The 19,214-nt window shown below is 47.2% G+C and overlaps 1 protein-coding gene across 1 annotated transcript in view; it reads right to left on the minus strand.

Annotated features, from left to right (window-relative positions):
• LOC146808487 (transient receptor potential cation channel subfamily M member 2-like) overlaps window positions 1-19,214 on the minus strand; it is a 1,974,138-nt gene that overhangs the window by 103,598 nt on the left and 1,851,326 nt on the right. Inside the window, exon 25 of the mRNA XM_085623577.1 lies at window positions 13,565-13,646. Coding sequence (XP_085479703.1) covers window positions 13,565-13,646 — 82 coding nt within the window. The remainder of the gene's footprint in view (window positions 1-13,564; window positions 13,647-19,214) is intronic.

A 19,214-nucleotide genomic window follows, 5' to 3' on the forward strand; every position in this document is an offset into this window, starting at 1 on the left:
AGGCTTTCATTGTAGTAGTTTCTCCAGACACTGGCCTAATAGTATGGCATTATTTCTTGCTAGGACTTTTTTGATAAGGTGCACGGTTCGGAAGAAAAGAAGAGATAGAAACTTTTTTTAAATGCCGATTTTCTCACTAGGGTTTGGTCTCTCAGGCCAAATTCCAGTTGTACACTGGCATGACCAATATTTTTTGGTATGTTATTGGTTTAAAGACTTTAATTTCAAAGCTGTGCAGGAGTTTTGAGTCTTTACCTCAGAGAATTTACTGACCCATAGTCCAATATAGGGATCCACCTTACTTACCTTCATGGTTTTAAGTAGGAACTCATGACTGGGACATAATAGTTTATTGAAAAGTATTCTAAAAGCAAATGTAAGAGATGTGGCCTTTGCTTTTAAAATAGTAAAATGGTTTTTGAAACGTTAATCTATCATCAAATGGAGTTCCTAAATACCTTTTAAAGCATTTGATTGCTACGCTATTTGCTTTCCATTCTCTCATACCACGTTTGTACTAACCTATTGTCTTGATTTTAGTTTTCTTTCTATTAATTTGTAGGCTTTTAGCTATATTATGGTTGTTAAATGTGTCTATTAGGCTTTGTATGTCGAATGGGGTGTGACTAAGCAATATGGTATCATCCAATCACTGTATTTTATATTGGTTCCTGAAATTTTTGGCGAGTGGGAATTAACTTTTGTTAATTGCAGAGATAAATCAGCCATAAATAAATTAAAAAGACATGGAGCTAATACACAGCCTTGTTTCAAAACCACTAAAAGTTTCAAGTCGCCAGGTTGTACTTCTACCGTCACCCAACTTTGCCCGACCCAGGTATCTGTGTATAGCAGTATAAGCATGTTCAACAGTTATCTGCAGTGCCACTCTTGTAGATCGGTTGAATAATACTTCCTTGCTAGGATTCCGGAACCTGGTTGTAGTTTCAATGTCTTTGAATAATGGAGTTAAAATTCATGCCCATGGGTAATGTTAGCTTTAAAAATGGCGTTAGGAATGCCATTCAGGCCAGGGGCTTCATTTGCTCAAATCCCACCCATTGATGATAGCAACGATTCCTCATTTATAGAATAGATTGTTAATACATTTTTATCACAAATAATCATGGTAGAACTGTTGTACATTATAACTTGTATTAGATTCTTGTGAGGCCCCATACTGCTTAGAAATTAAGATTTCTATAAGTGGCTCACTGCTTCAGAGAGGGCCTATAAGGTACGGAGGGTCCCTCAGCGGCAGTGGGCAGCTATCCTGTGGCTCTCCTTTGTTAACAAAGGTAGAGACAAAATTGTCACTGCAAGAGAGTAAGATGCAGATAATTACACAGTATTGAGGAGTGCCCTCATAAGATGCGGTTTGGTTTAAACCATTGAGCAATACAGGGTTGAGTTTAGGGACACACAGAGGGCACCCACCCAAGACTGGGTAGTTCTTGTAGACCACAGCTTTCCAAACTTTTCATGTTGGTGACACACCTTTTAGACAATCTCCACCTAGTGACACGGTAATGCGAGCGAGCGAAGCAAATGAGCCAGAACCACTAAATGGGGGTTCGGAGGGGGTTCTCCCCCAGAGAAAAGTTTGAAAAAATAGTGGGCAAATGGTGCATTTTCAAGCAAATTCGAGAAAGCAGGAAGGTTAATAAAGCAATTGTGAATCTGTTCTAACAAAGACAGTGACTGGCAAAACTGGGTGTAAGGTTAAGTTTGTGCCTGAAACAAGAATATAATCATGCACACATTGACACATGCCCCAGTGATTTACGGCACAAAAAGGGCAGGTGCACGCACTGCCAACCCTTTAAACAAGTTGGATGAGAAATGTACACTACCAGATCTAGAACCAAAAGAAGCCTTTGGAAAACAATCTACCAGGCCAACATTGTGGCAAGTGACGATGATCACACCCAAGTCAGATCACACTAGAAGGGGGAAAGCCCATTTTGGAAAACTAAGAACAATTTATAAGATAGTTTGCTCTCATATATCAAAAAATAGAGAAGGCCCTGCCCGTGTAAAATGAAAGTTACAGTATTAATCACATTTTGTTTTTAAAGGGACACGGCCGGGCAGCATGTCAGACATCTTCATCATTTGTATCGGGAGTAAATGGGGTTTCACTGGCATGCACTAGCGCCGCTACTTAATCTTCTGACGTGGCGTCTTCATGTCTCTTCCTTTTATCTATTCTAGGCTATTTTGCAGTGAACACAATGCATTAAATGCAGTACTCTCTTCCCCCGTGATCAGCTCCATGTATTAAGTCCCCATTTTGTATGTATTTGTTCCATCCCGTCAACGTCACGGTGCTCGATTATTGTGGGCTGCAGCAGAGTCAGAAAAATATTAGACTTGTTCCGCCATAAGGCCAGAGGGACAGGGACAAATGCAAATGCCCCACTGAGAGAAACTTGCACTGCACTGACCCGCTATAGACACCTGGATGTGACTCAATTTAAATTACGGCACTAGACAAGAGCAATATGCTGCCTAAAAACAACATCCTAGAAAAAGCAAACACTCACAGGGAATGAAAGATTAAGTAAAGCATGTGAAATGTAAGCAGGAACAACATGGTTACCTTTTTACACTCATTATTCAGAAATTAGTGAGTGCGTTTTCCTGAAAAGTTAAGGTCCATGACTACAGGGCCCAGAAGTGACCAGTTTCAATGCCCATTGCTTGTATCCTTACAAAACTTAAGCAGTATGGCTTCAAAAGACCACAGGCCATATTATCAAGGAACGGCGATAACATTATCGCCGCTTTAGCGGCAGGAAACTGCCACTAAAGCAGCGATAATGGGCTTGATAATATGCCCTTGTGAATTCCCATAGAGGCCCAGGTTCACACCAGAACCTGGGCTTCTATGGGAATTCTCCAGGGCATATTATCAAGCCCATTATCGCGCTTTAGCAGCAGTTTCCTGCCGCTAAAGCGGCGATAATGTTATCGCCGTTACTTGATGATATGGCCCCTCATTCGTGTACACATAGCCGCTGTACACATTTTGTTTTCTAGTTCACCCATCAATCTGGTATTTCAGTACCTCCAGGAATAGTGCACATTCCCACCCAGGGAAAGCAATGCTGTTCAAAGAGCGACGAGAAAACAAAAGTAGCGCTTCACTGGCAAACACTGTGAAGTGGCGCTAATGTGTTTATGTGTGAATAAATCAATCTGGCCACCTTACAACCACTCTGTCTTGATTGGGTTAGTTATTCATATTTTGAATGTTTCATTTCTCTCCACCTGAGGCTGCACTTAAAAACTGAAAAATTTCAGAAATACAGCAAAAGTCTTTTTCTTTTTTGGATCCTTTTCACAGGGGAGCAAATAAACAAAAAGAGGAAAGAGTAGGTAATACCTGTTTCTTGAAGTCTCGATTTTCACCAAATGAGGAGGCGTGAGACAGAAGGAGGGGTGCGTGTAGCTTCCGGCGGCAGGAGAACTGGACACTTTCCTTGTCTTCTCTGCCCAGCCTTAACTATCGGCCATGGTGATTTCTCGAGTCGGGGAGGCATGTTTAAAAAACAGAAATTAGGGGAACATACTCTATGAAAGTAAAGAAGTACAGGCACGCCGTCACAGCAGGCATCACAGTACTGTGTCGCGACACAGAGTTTGGAAAGCTCTGTTGTAGACAGAGATATCAAGGCTCTGGAAGGCTGGCTTCATGGAAGTAATGCGCATGATTATAAAGGACTGTACCATTTACTAGGGAGGAGGCACATCAATAATAAATGTCAAAATGAGAAACTGCACCAGTACCTGGTAGACTCAGATCTGACCGCTCCGTGGGTATATGGAAAGAAGCCAGACAAGTGGTTCGTACCAGGGTGAAACAGAAATCTCGTGGTGGTGGTGTCCAGAAGTGAGATTCTTCTAAATCCCATGAGAAGGGTCTGGGGGAACTTGAAGAAAACAAAGAGTCTTCAACAGGGCCCCAAATAATTTTCCTCTGGGGGTGGGTCCCAATCCTCTTGTTTTCCTAGTAAGAAACTGTGGTGCTATTTGCGTAAGGAAAAGGGCCATAAGGCAAAGGATTCCAATTGCCCTAATGCTAGCACCACTACTACTACTACACTCCTCAATGCCCCTAGCAGAAGATCTGATAGTAGTAGTATTCCCACAAACATAGCTGGGTTCACCTTGGGTTCTGGAGTGGGTTCTGGCCCAGTCAGAACACCAACTCAGGGAGCCCTAGACCTTGCCACTTTTGCTGCAAGTCTCACTAACACGGGCAAGCACAGGCAACAACCTCTTGTCAATGGTCAGGAAGCTGTAGCTTACAGGTACACACATGCCCATGTCACTATGGTACAAAAGGGGGTGGTGATGGACGGAGCATCAGAACCAATCAAACACTCACACCCAGTCAACAGATTTGGGTTTGATCCATCACCATTCTTTAGCCCACTCTGCCACCCCAGTTCAGACATGGCCATATGCAAATCAGTCTGACCCTGTGCCTCATGGGAACAGTCCAGCCCGAACTGCCAAGCCATGCCTTCCCTGGACCAGAAACAAGCTTCCTAGGACCGGTTTCTGGCATTTCAGCCGTCTTCAGCCAGGCTTGCTTGAATCCAGTGGCAAAGTGAGCAAGGGACTCACGTCTGAGCATACCCTGCCAACTTATGGCGAACAAAGCAGTACAAAAGGGGGTGTGGTGATGGACGGAGCATCAGAACCAATCAAACACTCACACCCAGTCAACAGATCTGGGTTTGATCCATCACAATTCTTTAGCCCACTCTGCCACCCCAGTTCAGACATGGCCATATGCAAATCAGTCTGACCCTGTGCCTCATGGGAACAGTCCAGCCCGAACTGCCAAGCCATGCCTTCCCTGGACCAGAAACAAGCTTCCTAGGACCGGTTTCTGGCATTTCAGCCGTCTTCAGCCAGGCTTGCTTGAATCCAGTGGCAAAGTGAGCAAGGGACTCACGTCTGAGCATACCCTGCCAACTTATGGCGAACAAAGCAGTACAAAAGGGGGTGGTGATGGACGGAGCATCAGAACCAATCAAACACTCACACCCAGTCAACAGATCTGGGTTTGATCCATCACCATTCTTTAGCCCACTCTGCCACCCCAGTTCAGACATGGCCATATGCAAATCAGTCTGACCCTGTGCCTCATGGGAACAGTCCAGCCCGAACTGCCAAGCCATGCCTTCCCTGGACCAGAAACAAGCTTCCTAGGACCGGTTTCTGGCATTTCAGCCGTCTTCAGCCAGGCTTGCTTGAATCCAGTGGCAAAGTGAGCAAGGGACTCACGTCTGAGCATACCCTGCCAACTTATGGCGAACAAAGCAGTACAAAAGGGGGTGGTGATGGACGGAGCATCAGAACCAATCAAACACTCACACCCAGTCAACAGATCTGGGTTTGATCCATCACCATTCTTTAGCCCACTCTGCCACCCCAGTTCAGACATGGCCATATGCAAATCAGTCTGACCCTGTGCCTCATGGGAACAGTCCAGCCCGAACTGCCAAGCCATGCCTTCCCTGGACCAGAAACAAGCTTCCTAGGACCGGTTTCTGGCATTTCAGCCGTCTTCAGCCAGGCTTGCTTGAATCCAGTGGCAAAGTGAGCAAGGGACTCACGTCTGAGCATACCCTGCCAACTTATGGCGAACAAAGCAGTACAAAAGGGAGTGGTGATGGACGGAGCATCAGAACCAATCAAACACTCACACCCAGTCAACAGATCTGGGTTTGATCCATCACCATTCTTTAGCCCACTCTGCCACCCCAGTTCAGACATGGCCATATGCAAATCAGTCTGACCCTGTGCCTCATGGGAACAGTCCAGCCCGAACTGCCAAGCCATGCCTTCCCTGGAACAGAAACAAGCTTCCTAGGACCGGTTTCTGGCATTTCAGCCGTCTTCAGCCAGGCTTGCTTGAATCCAGTGGCAAAGTGAGCAAGGGACTCACGTCTGAGCATACCCTGCCAACTTATGGCGAACAAAGCAGTACAAAAGGGGGTGGTGATGGACGGAGCATCAGAACCAATCAAACACTCACACCCAGTCAACAGATCTGGGTTTGATCCATCACCATTCTTTAGCCCACTCTGCCACCCCAGTTCAGACATGGCCATATGCAAATCAGTCTGACCCTGTGCCTCATGGGAACAGTCCAGCCCGAACTGCCAAGCCATGCCTTCCCTGGACCAGAAACAAGCTTCCTAGGACCGGTTTCTGGCATTTCAGCCGTCTTCAGCCAGGCTTGCTTGAATCCAGTGGCAAAGTGAGCAAGGGACTCACGTCTGAGCATACCCTGCCAACTTATGGCGAACAAAGCAGTACAAAAGGGGGTGGTGATGGACGGAGCATCAGAACCAATCAAACACTCACACCCAGTCAACAGATCTGGGTTTGATCCATCACCATTCTTTAGCCCACTCTGCCACCCCAGTTCAGACATGGCCATATGCAAATCAGTCTGACCCTGTGCCTCATGGGAACAGTCCAGCCCGAACTGCCAAGCCATGCCTTCCCTGGACAAGAAACAAGCTTCCTAGGACCGGTTTCTGGCATTTCAGCCGTCTTCAGCCAGGCTTGCTTGAATCCAGTGGCAAAGTGAGCAAGGGACTCACGTCTGAGCATACCCTGCCAACTTATGGCGAACAAAGCAGTACAAAAGGGGGTGGTGATGGACGGAGCATCAGAACCAATCAAACACTCACACCCAGTCAACAGATCTGGGTTTGATCCATCACCATTCTTTAGCCCACTCTGCCACCCCAGTTCAGACATGGCCATATGCAAATCAGTCTGACCCTGTGCCTCATGGGAACAGTCCAGCCCGAACTGCCAAGCCATGCCTTCCCTGGACCAGAAACAAGCTTCCTAGGACCGGTTTCTGGCATTTCAGCCGTCTTCAGCCAGGCTTGCTTGAATCCAGTGGCAAAGTGAGCAAGGGACTCACGTCTGAGCATACCCTGCCAACTTATGGCGAACAAAGCAGTACAAAAGGGGGTGGTGATGGACGGAGCATCAGAACCAATCAAACACTCACACCCAGTCAACAGATCTGGGTTTGATCCATCACCATTCTTTAGCCCACTCTGCCACCCCAGTTCAGACATGGCCATATGCAAATCAGTCTGACCCTGTGCCTCATGGGAACAGTCCAGCCCGAACTGCCAAGCCATGCCTTCCCTGGACCAGAAACAAGCTTCCTAGGACCGGTTTCTGGCATTTCAGCCGTCTTCAGCCAGGCTTGCTTGAATCCAGTGGCAAAGTGAGCAAGGGACTCACGTCTGAGCATACCCTGCCAACTTATGGCGAACAAAGCAGTACAAAAGGGGGTGGTGATGGACGGAGCATCAGAACCAATCAAACACTCACACCCAGTCAACAGATCTGGGTTTGATCCATCACCATTCTTTAGCCCACTCTGCCACCCCAGTTCAGACATGGCCATATGCAAATCAGTCTGACCCTGTGCCTCATGGGAACAGTCCAGCCCGAACTGCCAAGCCATGCCTTCCCTGGACCAGAAACAAGCTTCCTAGGACCGGTTTCTGGCATTTCAGCCGTCTTCAGCCAGGCTTGCTTGAATCCAGTGGCAAAGTGAGCAAGGGACTCACGTCTGAGCATACCCTGCCAACTTATGGCGAACAAAGCAGTACAAAAGGGGGTGGTGATGGACGGAGCATCAGAACCAATCAAACACTCACACCCAGTCAACAGATCTGGGTTTGATCCATCACCATTCTTTAGCCCACTCTGCCACCCCAGTTCAGACATGGCCATATGCAAATCAGTCTGACCCTGTGCCTCATGGGAACAGTCCAGCCCGAACTGCCAAGCCATGCCTTCCCTGGACCAGAAACAAGCTTCCTAGGACCGGTTTCTGGCATTTCAGCCGTCTTCAGCCAGGCTTGCTTGAATCCAGTGGCAAAGTGAGCAAGGGACTCACGTCTGAGCATACCCTGCCAACTTATGGCGAACAAAGCAGTACAAAAGGGGGTGGTGATGGACGGAGCATCAGAACCAATCAAACACTCACACCCAGTCAACAGATCTGGGTTTGATCCATCACCATTCTTTAGCCCACTCTGCCACCCCAGTTCAGACATGGCCATATGCAAATCAGTCTGACCCTGTGCCTCATGGGAACAGTCCAGCCCGAACTGCCAAGCCATGCCTTCCCTGGACCAGAAACAAGCTTCCTAGGACCGGTTTCTGGCATTTCAGCCGTCTTCAGCCAGGCTTGCTTGAATCCAGTGGCAAAGTGAGCAAGGGACTCACGTCTGAGCATACCCTGCCAACTTATGGCGAACAAAGCAGTACAAAAGGGGGTGGTGATGGACGGAGCATCAGAACCAATCAAACACTCACACCCAGTCAACAGATCTGGGTTTGATCCATCACCATTCTTTAGCCCACTCTGCCACCCCAGTTCAGACATGGCCATATGCAAATCAGTCTGACCCTGTGCCTCATGGGAACAGTCCAGCCCGAACTGCCAAGCTCACTTTGCCACTGGATTCAAGCAAGCCTGGCTGAAGACGGCTGAAATGCCAGAAACCGGTCCTAGGAAGCTTGTTTCCGGTCCAGGGAAGGCATGGCTTGGCAGTTCGGGCTGGACTGTTCCCATGAGGCACAGGGTCAGACTGATTTGCATATGGCCATGTCTGAACTGGGGTGGCAGAGTGGGCTAAAGAACGGTGATGGATCAAACCCAGATCTGTTGACTGGGTGTGAGTGTTTGATTGGTTCTGATGCTCCATCCATCACCACCCCCTTTTGTACCGCTTTGTTTGCCATAAGTTGGCAGGGTATGCTCAGACGTGAGTCCCTTGCTCACTTTGCCACTGGATTCAAGCAAGCCTGGCTGAAGACGGCTGAAATGCCAGAAACCGGTCCTAGGAAGCTTGTTTCCGGTCCAGGGAAGGCATGGCTTGGCAGTTCGGGCTGGACTGTTCCCATGAGGCACAGGGTCAGACTGATTTGCATATGGCCATGTCTGAACTGGGGTGGCAGAGTGGGCTAAAGAACGGTGATGGATCAAACCCAGATCTGTTGACTGGGTGTGAGTGTTTGATTGGTTCTGATGCTCCATCCATCACCACCCCCTTTTGTACCGCCATGTCACTATGGTTGCAGAAAAACTAGTACCTCCTCTACAGCTCCTACCTGGGTGGATTTACCAGGTGACCAATGCTGATAGTATCAGGACAGATACTCCCCTGGCAGCTGTCAATCTCAGCCGGGGAGGGGCCTGTTCTGGCAGAGCTACCCAGAGCAGGGGGACCTTCAAAGAAGGAAGTAAGTGTGGAGCAGGTATATTGCTCCTCTCTTCAAAGCCTCAGACAGCCTATTGCTGCAGAAGAGGCAAGCAGTGTCAGTGGACCCCAGAGGGCACCTCTACCAAGAGGAATCCCCTCAGATTAGGGACCACAAGCCTGTTTATACTAGGATGTTGGGTGACCCTCAGCAATCTAAGAGATCCGTCTTACCCCTTGCACATCCCGTATGGCTCGTTTTGGGCCAGTGCAGATGTGGGACAAGGCTGTCCCCCACCTTCACGGGTCCCCTCCATTATTAGAGTCAGACAAGACCAACCAAAAGCTGTTAGCAGCAGAACTGAAGGGCCAGCCATAGGGGTGACTTAGAGGTTTTAGGTGCGGTGACCTCAGATATAAAGAAACTTACAGTAAGTCCACAAAAGAAGGAAGGTGCACTCTATCACGAGTCATACAAAGCCAACACTTGTAGTAGAAATAGTTTTCTTTTTTTATTTGTAGTCTTGAATAAAAGACAGGCACACAGCCAACGCGTTTCGTTCCCTTGTGCCTTGGGAACTTAGTCAGGGCTGTAATAATTATAGAAACACCCACATAAATACACATATAAAATACATATATAAGTCACAATATACAAAACGAAAACATAAATGACAAATATAAAAAATAAAGAGATGTAAAAACATCACAAACTCCCAGAATTTGTACGTTAAACACAACAACAGAGGAAAAACCTACAGTCATTATCAAGATCCATTTTAAAAATCAGACCGCGTATACAATGTATGGCATCTAGACGTAAAGGCATATTTTGCTTTCTTTCTTTCTCTGGTTTCTTTTTTTCTCTTCTTACTTTTCTCCTTTTCATCCTTCATTGTCTGCCTTTTACGCTTTGTCTATTTCCCACCATTTGATTTGTGTATAATTACTGTGTACTTTCTCATTTGTTAAAAGTATTATATTTGTTTCTGTTCTGTATGATGGTTATGTCCCATTTTTCCTCGTGGTTAGACTATACATAGGCGCCTTTATGTCTAGATGTCATACATTGTATACGCGGTCTGATTTTAAAAATGGATCTTGATTATGACTGTAGGTTTTTCCTCTGTTGTTGTGTTTAACGTACAAATTCTGAGTTTGTGATGTTTTTAGATCTCTTTATTTTTTATATTTGTCATTTATGTTTATGTTTTGTATATTGTGACTTATATATGTATTTTATATGTGTATTTATGTGGGTGTTTCTATAATTATTGCAGCCCTGACGAAGTTCCCAAGGCACAAGAGAACGAAACGCGTTGGCTGTGTGCCTGTCTTTTATTCAAGACTACAAATAAAAGAAGAAAACTATTTCTACTACAGGTGTTGGCTTTGTATGACTCGTGATAGAGTGCACCTTCCTTCTTTTGTGGACTTTTTGTAAAACAAGTATCTTTAAACAGCGGATACTGGAAGTTGTTGCACTCATATGCCTATATGGACAATTAATGGAATTTTAAGTGCTTGACCTAGGTCAGCTGTTTGTCTCTTTGTTGTTGCATATAAAGAAACTTACATCTGTGATTAGAGGTGCAAGCCCCAGCTCACACAGGCGTCAATTGCAGGCCTGTACTCACAGTTTAAGTGGACTCTCATGGGTGGCACAATACATTCTGAAGTCCATGAGAGACCCCTGGTGTACCTATGGCATGGGTAACTTAGTACCAAATACTAAGGATTTATATGGGTACACCAGTAGCCAATTGTCGAGGGACCAAAGTACCTATTATGTCAATTTAGGGGGGAAAACACAGTTGCTGAGGTTGTTATTAGCAGGATCCCAGCAGACTAGCTCAAAAACAAACTGACACCTGGAAAAAAGTGGCGGTCACCATGCTTGAAGGATCCTATTTTCCTACACAAGTTCTATTTACCTGTAGGTGGGACGACTTTGATTGCACCCTTTCTCCTTTGACTAAAATTGACACCAGCTCCCGCATTTGACCTCTGCACCTGGCCGCCCCAGTACTGCTGGTGGTGCAGTGAGGTCACTTACCTAAACCCTGCCTGGTACTGATTATTTATTCAAAAGGTCAATGTCATAAATTGTTACTTACCTGCCTTATTACTTATTGCATTTCCTTCCATTGTATTGTTTAAAAATGTACTAAGTGTCCACTCTTCACATTGAAAGTCATTGATATTGCAAAATGTATTTTACTGCAACAAAGTATCTTTGGTTCTACACAATGAATGTACAACAAGTAATCTTTTTACAAACCATTGGTGTCAGATTTAGTCATTGAGTGTGTGTAATCCTTACTTGCCTGTGTGTGTACAACAAACACTTAGCACTACCCTCTGATAAGCCTAAAAGCTCGCCCACACTACCACAAAGGAGAGCATTAGCGTTATCTACTTTGGCCTCTGTAAAGCCTCTGGGGATCCAATGGACTGTCTGCACACTACACCTTACTTTGGTATATAATATACAGAGCCAGCTTCTTACAGGGATCATAAAGGACAGAGAGTAGCCCCATCGGCCGATCTGCAAAACCCACCTGACCCATGTTATGGACTGCCAATGCCAAGGCAATGGCGAATCCTGCCACCAACTGGATTCCTTTGATGGTATGAGGGCAGATTAGGAGGGTTTGGAGGCTTCAGCTGCTGGGGAGGACACTGACCTATCCGCTGACTGTTTGACGCATGAGGTCTGTGAGTACAGCATCTTCGCCCACTCAGATGCCGGGGAGTGTGCAGGCCTCTGTGGCTGGGAGGACGCCCTTTCCGTAACCATGAAAGCAGTGAAACGTGGATTGTGGGTGATTTGTGGGGCCGTAGAAAGACCCAAGATCCTATAGCCTGACTGTCCTTAAAACAATCCTGCGCCAAATCTGCCTTGTCTCCAAAGAGGCGGGAGCCATCAAAGGGCATGTCCATCAGAGACCTTTGGACAACCCCTGAAAAGCCAGTCATCTGCAACCAGGTATGGCGTCTCAAGACCACTACTGATGAAACTGTTCTGTCCAGTGAGTCTGTCATGTCAAGTCCACATCATAAAATGAACTTCAGTGCATCTCTCCAGTCGGCAACAGCCTGAGAATGCATCACCTGGGCCTCCTCCAGGAACTTTAGAGGCACCTGTGCAACTGTGTCCCACAGAGAGTAGTGACCCAAAAAGCATGCAGTGTTTACAGACCAAAATGCGAGGTTGGTGCAAGAAAACATCTTCTTCCCCAAAGTGTCTAGCCTCATGGATCCCCTGTTTAGGGGTGAGTTACAGAATGTGCTTGCATTTACAAGGGACTTAGAGGCTTGGACATCCCAGATCTCTGAGGTGGGTTTTTGGAGAGGAACTGGGTCCCCCGGATCATGGGCGATGGCAACTTGCAATCGTATTATTCATAGGAGCCCCAAAGGCATGCCAGAGTGCCTTATAGATTCTTTAAGTTGGGTGGGAGTTGCATCGGCTCCCGGAAAGTCAAAGAGGTGCGGAGTCAACTCAGGCGCCGGCTCTACCACAGAGCCTGGCCTCGAATGCTGATGCTTCATTGTCTCATTGGCCGACAGACATGGAGAAGTTGAATACCTCTTTGACTTCGTTTTTTGATGAGACTTAGTCGAATGACAGGATGACTTGGAGTGTGACTAGGATCTCGGACTCTGCAACCGTTCTTTGGACCTTACTCTTGACTGGGACCTTGCACGCAGCGGTGTCGCACACTGAGCTGCCAGAAGTTTGAGGGATTGCTCCCTCAAAACCTTCGGGTTCATGGCATGACAGTTAAAGCACCAAAGGCAAACAAGATGCGAACCCATCACCGACATTTGCCGATGACAGATGCTGCAGGGCTTAAAGCCGGTCTTCTTGGAGGACCTCCTTGTCACACCATGAGGAAATACTCAGAAAAGTCTACAAAACTTTGAAAAAAGTTCAGTGAAAAAGTGACTAACAAGATGTCTCTTCTACTGGACTGCGCTGGTTGGCACAGAAAGAACACAATAATTGACATTAGCGTGCACTGGTGGTGCCTTTAAAGATGCCGTGGATGTCACTTTTGGCACAGACAATGCCAACGATGCACCGCTACCAGTGTGCAAGGGTACTACTCTTAAAAAATCTTTCTGATCCAGTCTGACGCCTGGAGGAATTCTGAGGTAAGAAAACTGCTGTCAGAAGTCTCTATTAGATAAGGGCAGTGGAAAGATGGGCATGATTAGTACAACTCTTCCATCCCGACAATCATCAACTTATGAATATTAAATTAACATGAAAAAAACCCAAAGAACATTACCTTCTCTTCCTGCCGAATCAGCCTCTGTTCTATAGCTCTGACATTCTTCTCTAGTTCAATTAGTTTCACTACTGGATCAATCCTAGGAAGAAAGAAGAGGGAATGAGTAACTAGAGTCCAAGAGGCCAACACCAACCCAACCCTAGAGAGAATGTGTGTAGATGTAAATGTGTATGTGCTTATATAGCGCCAAATCACCACTGGGGGTATCTCCACGCTGTACTCATACTGCTGTAGGAACCCTTCCTGGCTATCCATGTGAAGTGTCCACTCCTGGGCACCCCCATGGTGAAGCCAGGCATCCCAGCGCTGTTGGGACCATTGTGGAGACTAAGCAAGCTATTGCCCAGAGTTGCAGCGTGGGACCCATGATTAGAATAGGCACTGATGCGAGAATATCAGGTCCAAGGAATTTATAGCCCGAGACCCTGCCGCGTCAGGAATCGAACCCTGGTCCCAGACCGGTGCTCTGCATCAAGGTCTGCCACTCTAACCATTGAGCCACACCGCTCCACAGAATGAAGAGAGCATGATTAAGCCATGTTGTAGGAGGCTGACTTAGATTATGGTGCACACTTGTTTAGGTGAAGCACCTTGCACTAATCCAGGCAACCCTTATGGTGATTTTAGTGGTCTTAGACAAACATAGAAAGCTCTCTAAGTGTTAGATGTGGAGATCAGACTTCAGGCTTAGTTCACAAGGGGTGTTAAGCACCTTGCATTACCAGAACTAATTATGTAGTGTAGGTTAAATGAAAAAGAACCACACAGTGTAGTTATAGAATTGGTTCAATTTATTATACACACTCACCAACACATTGGTATATCTCCTACCAAGAGATATGAACACGATATACACAATATTTGAAAAGGAAACAGGTAAGTAATCACAGATGCCCACAGTGTTCTCCAGTGGGAGACCAAACCATGTACTAAAGAAGTGGAATGCGAATTGCGATCAAAGTTAAGACTTGACCCAGAAGACACAGAAGAGCTGAGAATCCAAGGAACCACCCAAGGTAAGTAACCAGGAACCCCACAGAGCTGTGTGCAGAGTGGAAACACAGCCACGTATTCAATGCCAGTCAGTGGGAAAGTCGCTGTTGCAGTTTTGAAGAAGGACCCTTTCAGGTAGACCCTGAAGAAACCCCATGGAAGATGGATGGTTGGAGAGCTACCCCACCCGTGGATACCCCAGGAACCAGGATACCTACACCAGGGAAGACTGGTGCATAGGTGCGATGTGATGTTGGAAACTGTCATAGACCACAATGGAGTACTTCTATGAAGATGCTACTGGCATAGAAAGTGAAGAAGTCCGGTGGAATCCAAGGATGGATTCTTGAAGAGAAGTACCGCCAAGCAGAGAGGACAGTGTTTATGCCACTCAGAACTGACCAGAAGGCACGGAATGGCCACCGATGATGGAAGATGCAGGAGAGTTGATGGTGACCTTGTTGTTGCAGCTGTGAGGACCAGGCAATGCTGTGGAAGACCAGGAGCCATTCATGAGCTTTCCCACATTGAAAGCCAAGAACCAGGGGGTCGGTGTCCAGCGGGAGCACCAACAAGACTTGGCAGCAGCAACAGATGTGGTAAACAAAGAAGGTGCAGGGTCGGGACCAGCAAGATCCAAGGGACTCACCAAATGTAGGAGAGTCAGAGCAGGCCCCAAGCAAGCAGAAGTGCTCACTGAAGCCAAAGGAGACCCTCAAAAGGACCCACAGGCAAAAGGCACACAAGCCGCAAGAGGACCTCGAGCAGCTCACCAAGGATGCTGGCCCACAGTACAGAAGATACAGTGAGGACAAAGATCTTGGTAGTAAGAGATGCTGGAGGCTGGATCTTCATGCAGTCGGAAGATCTCAAGAGTACAGAGCCAACAGGCCTTGGCAACAGCAAGTTGACGTGGTGCACAGAGGTTCTGTTCCAGCGGTTCCGAAGAGGGATACTGGCCTCAAACTTGCTGAGAGAACAGGTCATGCCTCAAGAGAATTGCAGAACCACCTGCTGTGTTGCTGGGCCTTTCAAAGTCCATGGGACGTCTAGAGCAGCAAATCACTCAGCTTCATTGTGTGTGTATGGTGAGATATAGGGAACCTATACCTCAGTGAGGAGTGCTAACACTACCTCACCCAGGCTGCAGTAGCAGGCCTGTGGTTTCAGATTTAGTCTGCTTTCCAGGGGTGGCATAATACATGTTTCAGCCCCTGGTAGGCCTGTGAAGTACATATGCCCTTGGTACCTAAGGTACCTTATACTAGGGGCTCATACGGTACCACAGTATCCAATCACTAGTGCATCTAATATGCACTCCAAGTTGTTTAGAGAGAACAGAGGGACTGAGGCCCTGATTAGCAGGGACCCAGCCAGACTATAGCCAGAAACCAATGTTAACATCAGAAAAAAAGTGGGGGCAACATAAGTGCAGATCCTACTCTCCTACATAACCCCCCCCCCCAAACGCAGGGACACTAAACTAACCTTGACTAGTTGAGTCTTCGTGTTCTAAGTGGAAATACCTTGAGAATCCATCTGCATTGGCATGTTGGGTCCCAAGTCTATGTTCCACTGTATAGTCCATCCCCTGTATGGAAATGGACCACCTTAAAAGATTAGGGTTTTCACCTTTCATCTGTTTGAGCCATAGGTGGTTAGTCTGAACTATGAAGTGAGTGCCAAACAAGTATGGCCTCAGCTTCTTCAGGGCCCACACCACAGCAAAGGCCTCCCTCTCTATAGCTGACCAACGTTTCTATCTAGGGGTCAGCCTTCTGCTTATAAAAGCTCCTGGCTGGTCTTGACCTTCATCTTTCAGTTGAGACAGTACAGCTCCTACACCCAGCTCAGAAGCATCTGTTTGTACAATGAACTTCCTGGTGTAGTCTGGACTCTGTGAGATGGGAGCAGTGCACATGGCCTGCTTTAGGTCTTCAAATGCCTTCTGACAGCTAGCTGTCCACTGAACCTTTTTTGGCATTTTCTTTGAGGTAAGATCATTTAAGGGGGTCACTATAGATCCATATCCCTTAACAAACCTCCAATAATACCCAGTCAGGCCTAAAAAGGATCTCACCTGTGTCTGGGTGGTTATAGCTACCCATTCCATTATGGTCTGGAATTTGCTCTGCAATGGTTGAACCTGGCCCCCACCTACAAGGTGGCCCAGGTACACAACCTGACTCTGCCCTCTCTGGCACTTGGTGGCCTTGATAGTGAGGCCTGCTTTTTGCAGGGCCTCCAAAACATTTCTGAGGTGGACCAGGTGATCCTGCCAGGTGGAACTAAAGACAGCAATATCATCTAGATAAGTTGAGCAATAGGTTTCCATCCCTGTCAGAACTTCATTCACCAACCTCTGAAAAGTGGCAGGTGCATTCTTCAAACCAAAGGGCATCACCACAAACTGGTAGTGCTCACCAGGGGTTGGAAATGCTGTTTTGGCCTTGGCATCATCAGCTAACTTGATTTGCCAGTAGCCAGCTGTTAGGTCAAATGTACTCAGATATTTGGCTGAGGCCAAAGTATCAATGAGCTCATCTGCCCTGGGAATTGGATAGGCATCAGTCCTGGTGACTGCATTGAGGCCTCTGTAGTCTACACAAAACCTCCTTTCTTTCTTACCACCCTGGGTATAAGGTTTGGGCACAAGGACTACTGGACTAGCCCGAGGGCTATCTGCAGGCTAAATTACACCTAGTTCCAACATTTTCTGGACTTCCGTCCTGATACAGTCCCTGACATGGTCAGGTTGCCTGTAGATGTTATTCTTGACAGGCAGACTGTCTCCAGTGTCCACCTCATAGGTGCACCAGGAAGTCTGACTAGGGGTCAGGTTAAACATATGTCTAAACTGCTGCAGAACATATCTGCATTCAGTTTGCTGATGATCAGTGAGGCTGCTTGACAAAGCAACACCATCTACTGACCCATCATCAGGGTTCTGTGAGAGCAGGTCAGGGAGAGGGTCACTCTCCTCCTCCTGTTCCTCATCAGTTGCAATGTGCAAGCCCATGTCATCCCTGTCAACATATGGTTTCAATCTGTTGACATGGAGCACCCTAAGGGGGCTCCTGGAAGTTCCAAGATTCACCAAGTGGGTGACTTCTGCCTTTTTCTCAACAATTGTATGGGGGCCACTCCACTTGTCTTGGAGAGCTGCTGGGGCCACAGGCTCCAACACCCACACTTTCAGTCTTGGCTGATAGACAGTCAGTACAGCCTTTTGGTAATGCCAAGTTTTCTGTAGTTCTTGGCTGGCCTCCAGGTATTTGGTTGCCTTCTTCATGTATTCAGCCATCCGGGAGCGGAGACCAAGTACATAGTCCATCACATCCTCTTTGGGAGGTTTGAGAGGTAACTCCCCGCCCTCCTTCACCAAACATGATGGACCTCTTACAGAAGTTCAAAAGGGCTGTAGCCAACCCCCTTCTGTGGGACCTCTCTGTATGCAAACAGAAGGCAGGGAAGCAAAAGGTCCCATTTTCGCCTAAGCTTTTCTGGGAGGCCTTTAATCATTCCCTTTAGGGTTTTGTTGAACCTTTCAACTAACTCATTCCATTGTGGGTGATAGGGAGTAGTGAATTTGTAGTTTACACCACACTCCTTCCACATTGCTTTGAGATACCCTGACATGAAGTTGGTTCCTCTGTCAGATATAACCTTCTTTGGGAAACCCACTCTGGAGAAAACTCCAATGAGGGCTCTTGCCACCTCAGGGGCTATGGTGGTCCTCATGGGTATGGCTTCTGGGTACCTAGTGGCATGATCCACTACCACCAGTATAAATCTGTGCCCAGATGCTGTTGGAGGGTCAAGGGGACCAACCATGTCAATCCCTACCCTTTCAAAGGGAACCCCCACAACAGGTAGTGGTATCAGGGGGGCCTTTGTTGTGCCACCTGACTTGCCGATGGCTTGGCAAGTGACACAGGAGCGACAAAACTCCTTTGTGTCCTCTGACATTTGTGGCCAATGAAAATGTGGAACAAGCCTGTCCCAGGTCTTGTTTTGGCCCAAGTGACCTGCTAAAGGGATGTCATGTGCTAGGGTCAAGAGGAACCCACTAAACTTCTGAGGTATTACCAACCTGCTGGTGGCTCCAGGGGTTGGATCTCTAGCCTCAGAATATATGAGCCCCTCATCCCAATAAACTTTATGGGACCCACTAGCACTCCCAGCAGCCTCCGCAGCTGCCTGCTGTCTGAGGGGTTAAAGAGAGGGGCAGCACTGTTGCTCCTTACTCAGATCTTCTGTGGAAGGTCCCCCTGCCCCCAAGAACTCAACCTGATTAGGCTCAAGTCCATCTGGGGCAGTTCCTTCTTCAGGATCTGCTTCTCTTCCCTCAGGAGGGGAATCTGAGATCTGAGACAGAAGGGAAGGCACTACCTTAACCCTACTGCTCCTCCTCTTGGGTAGCTGCTGGTCCATAGTTTCAGGATCCAGAGCTGGTTCAGTGTTATGCATTTTGGCCTGTGACCTGGTCACTGCAAATACCTCTGCAGGTATGCCCAACATGTCAGCATGAGTCCATAACTCTACTTCAGACCAGGCTGAAGTTTCTAGATCATTGCCAAATAGACATTCGACAGGGAGGTCTGCACTGACTACTACCTTCTTGAGACCACTTACCCTTTCCCAAGAGAAATTC

Source organism: Triturus cristatus, chromosome 8, assembly GCF_964204655.1.
Source record: "Triturus cristatus chromosome 8, aTriCri1.1, whole genome shotgun sequence".
NCBI lineage: Eukaryota > Metazoa > Chordata > Amphibia > Caudata > Salamandridae > Triturus > Triturus cristatus.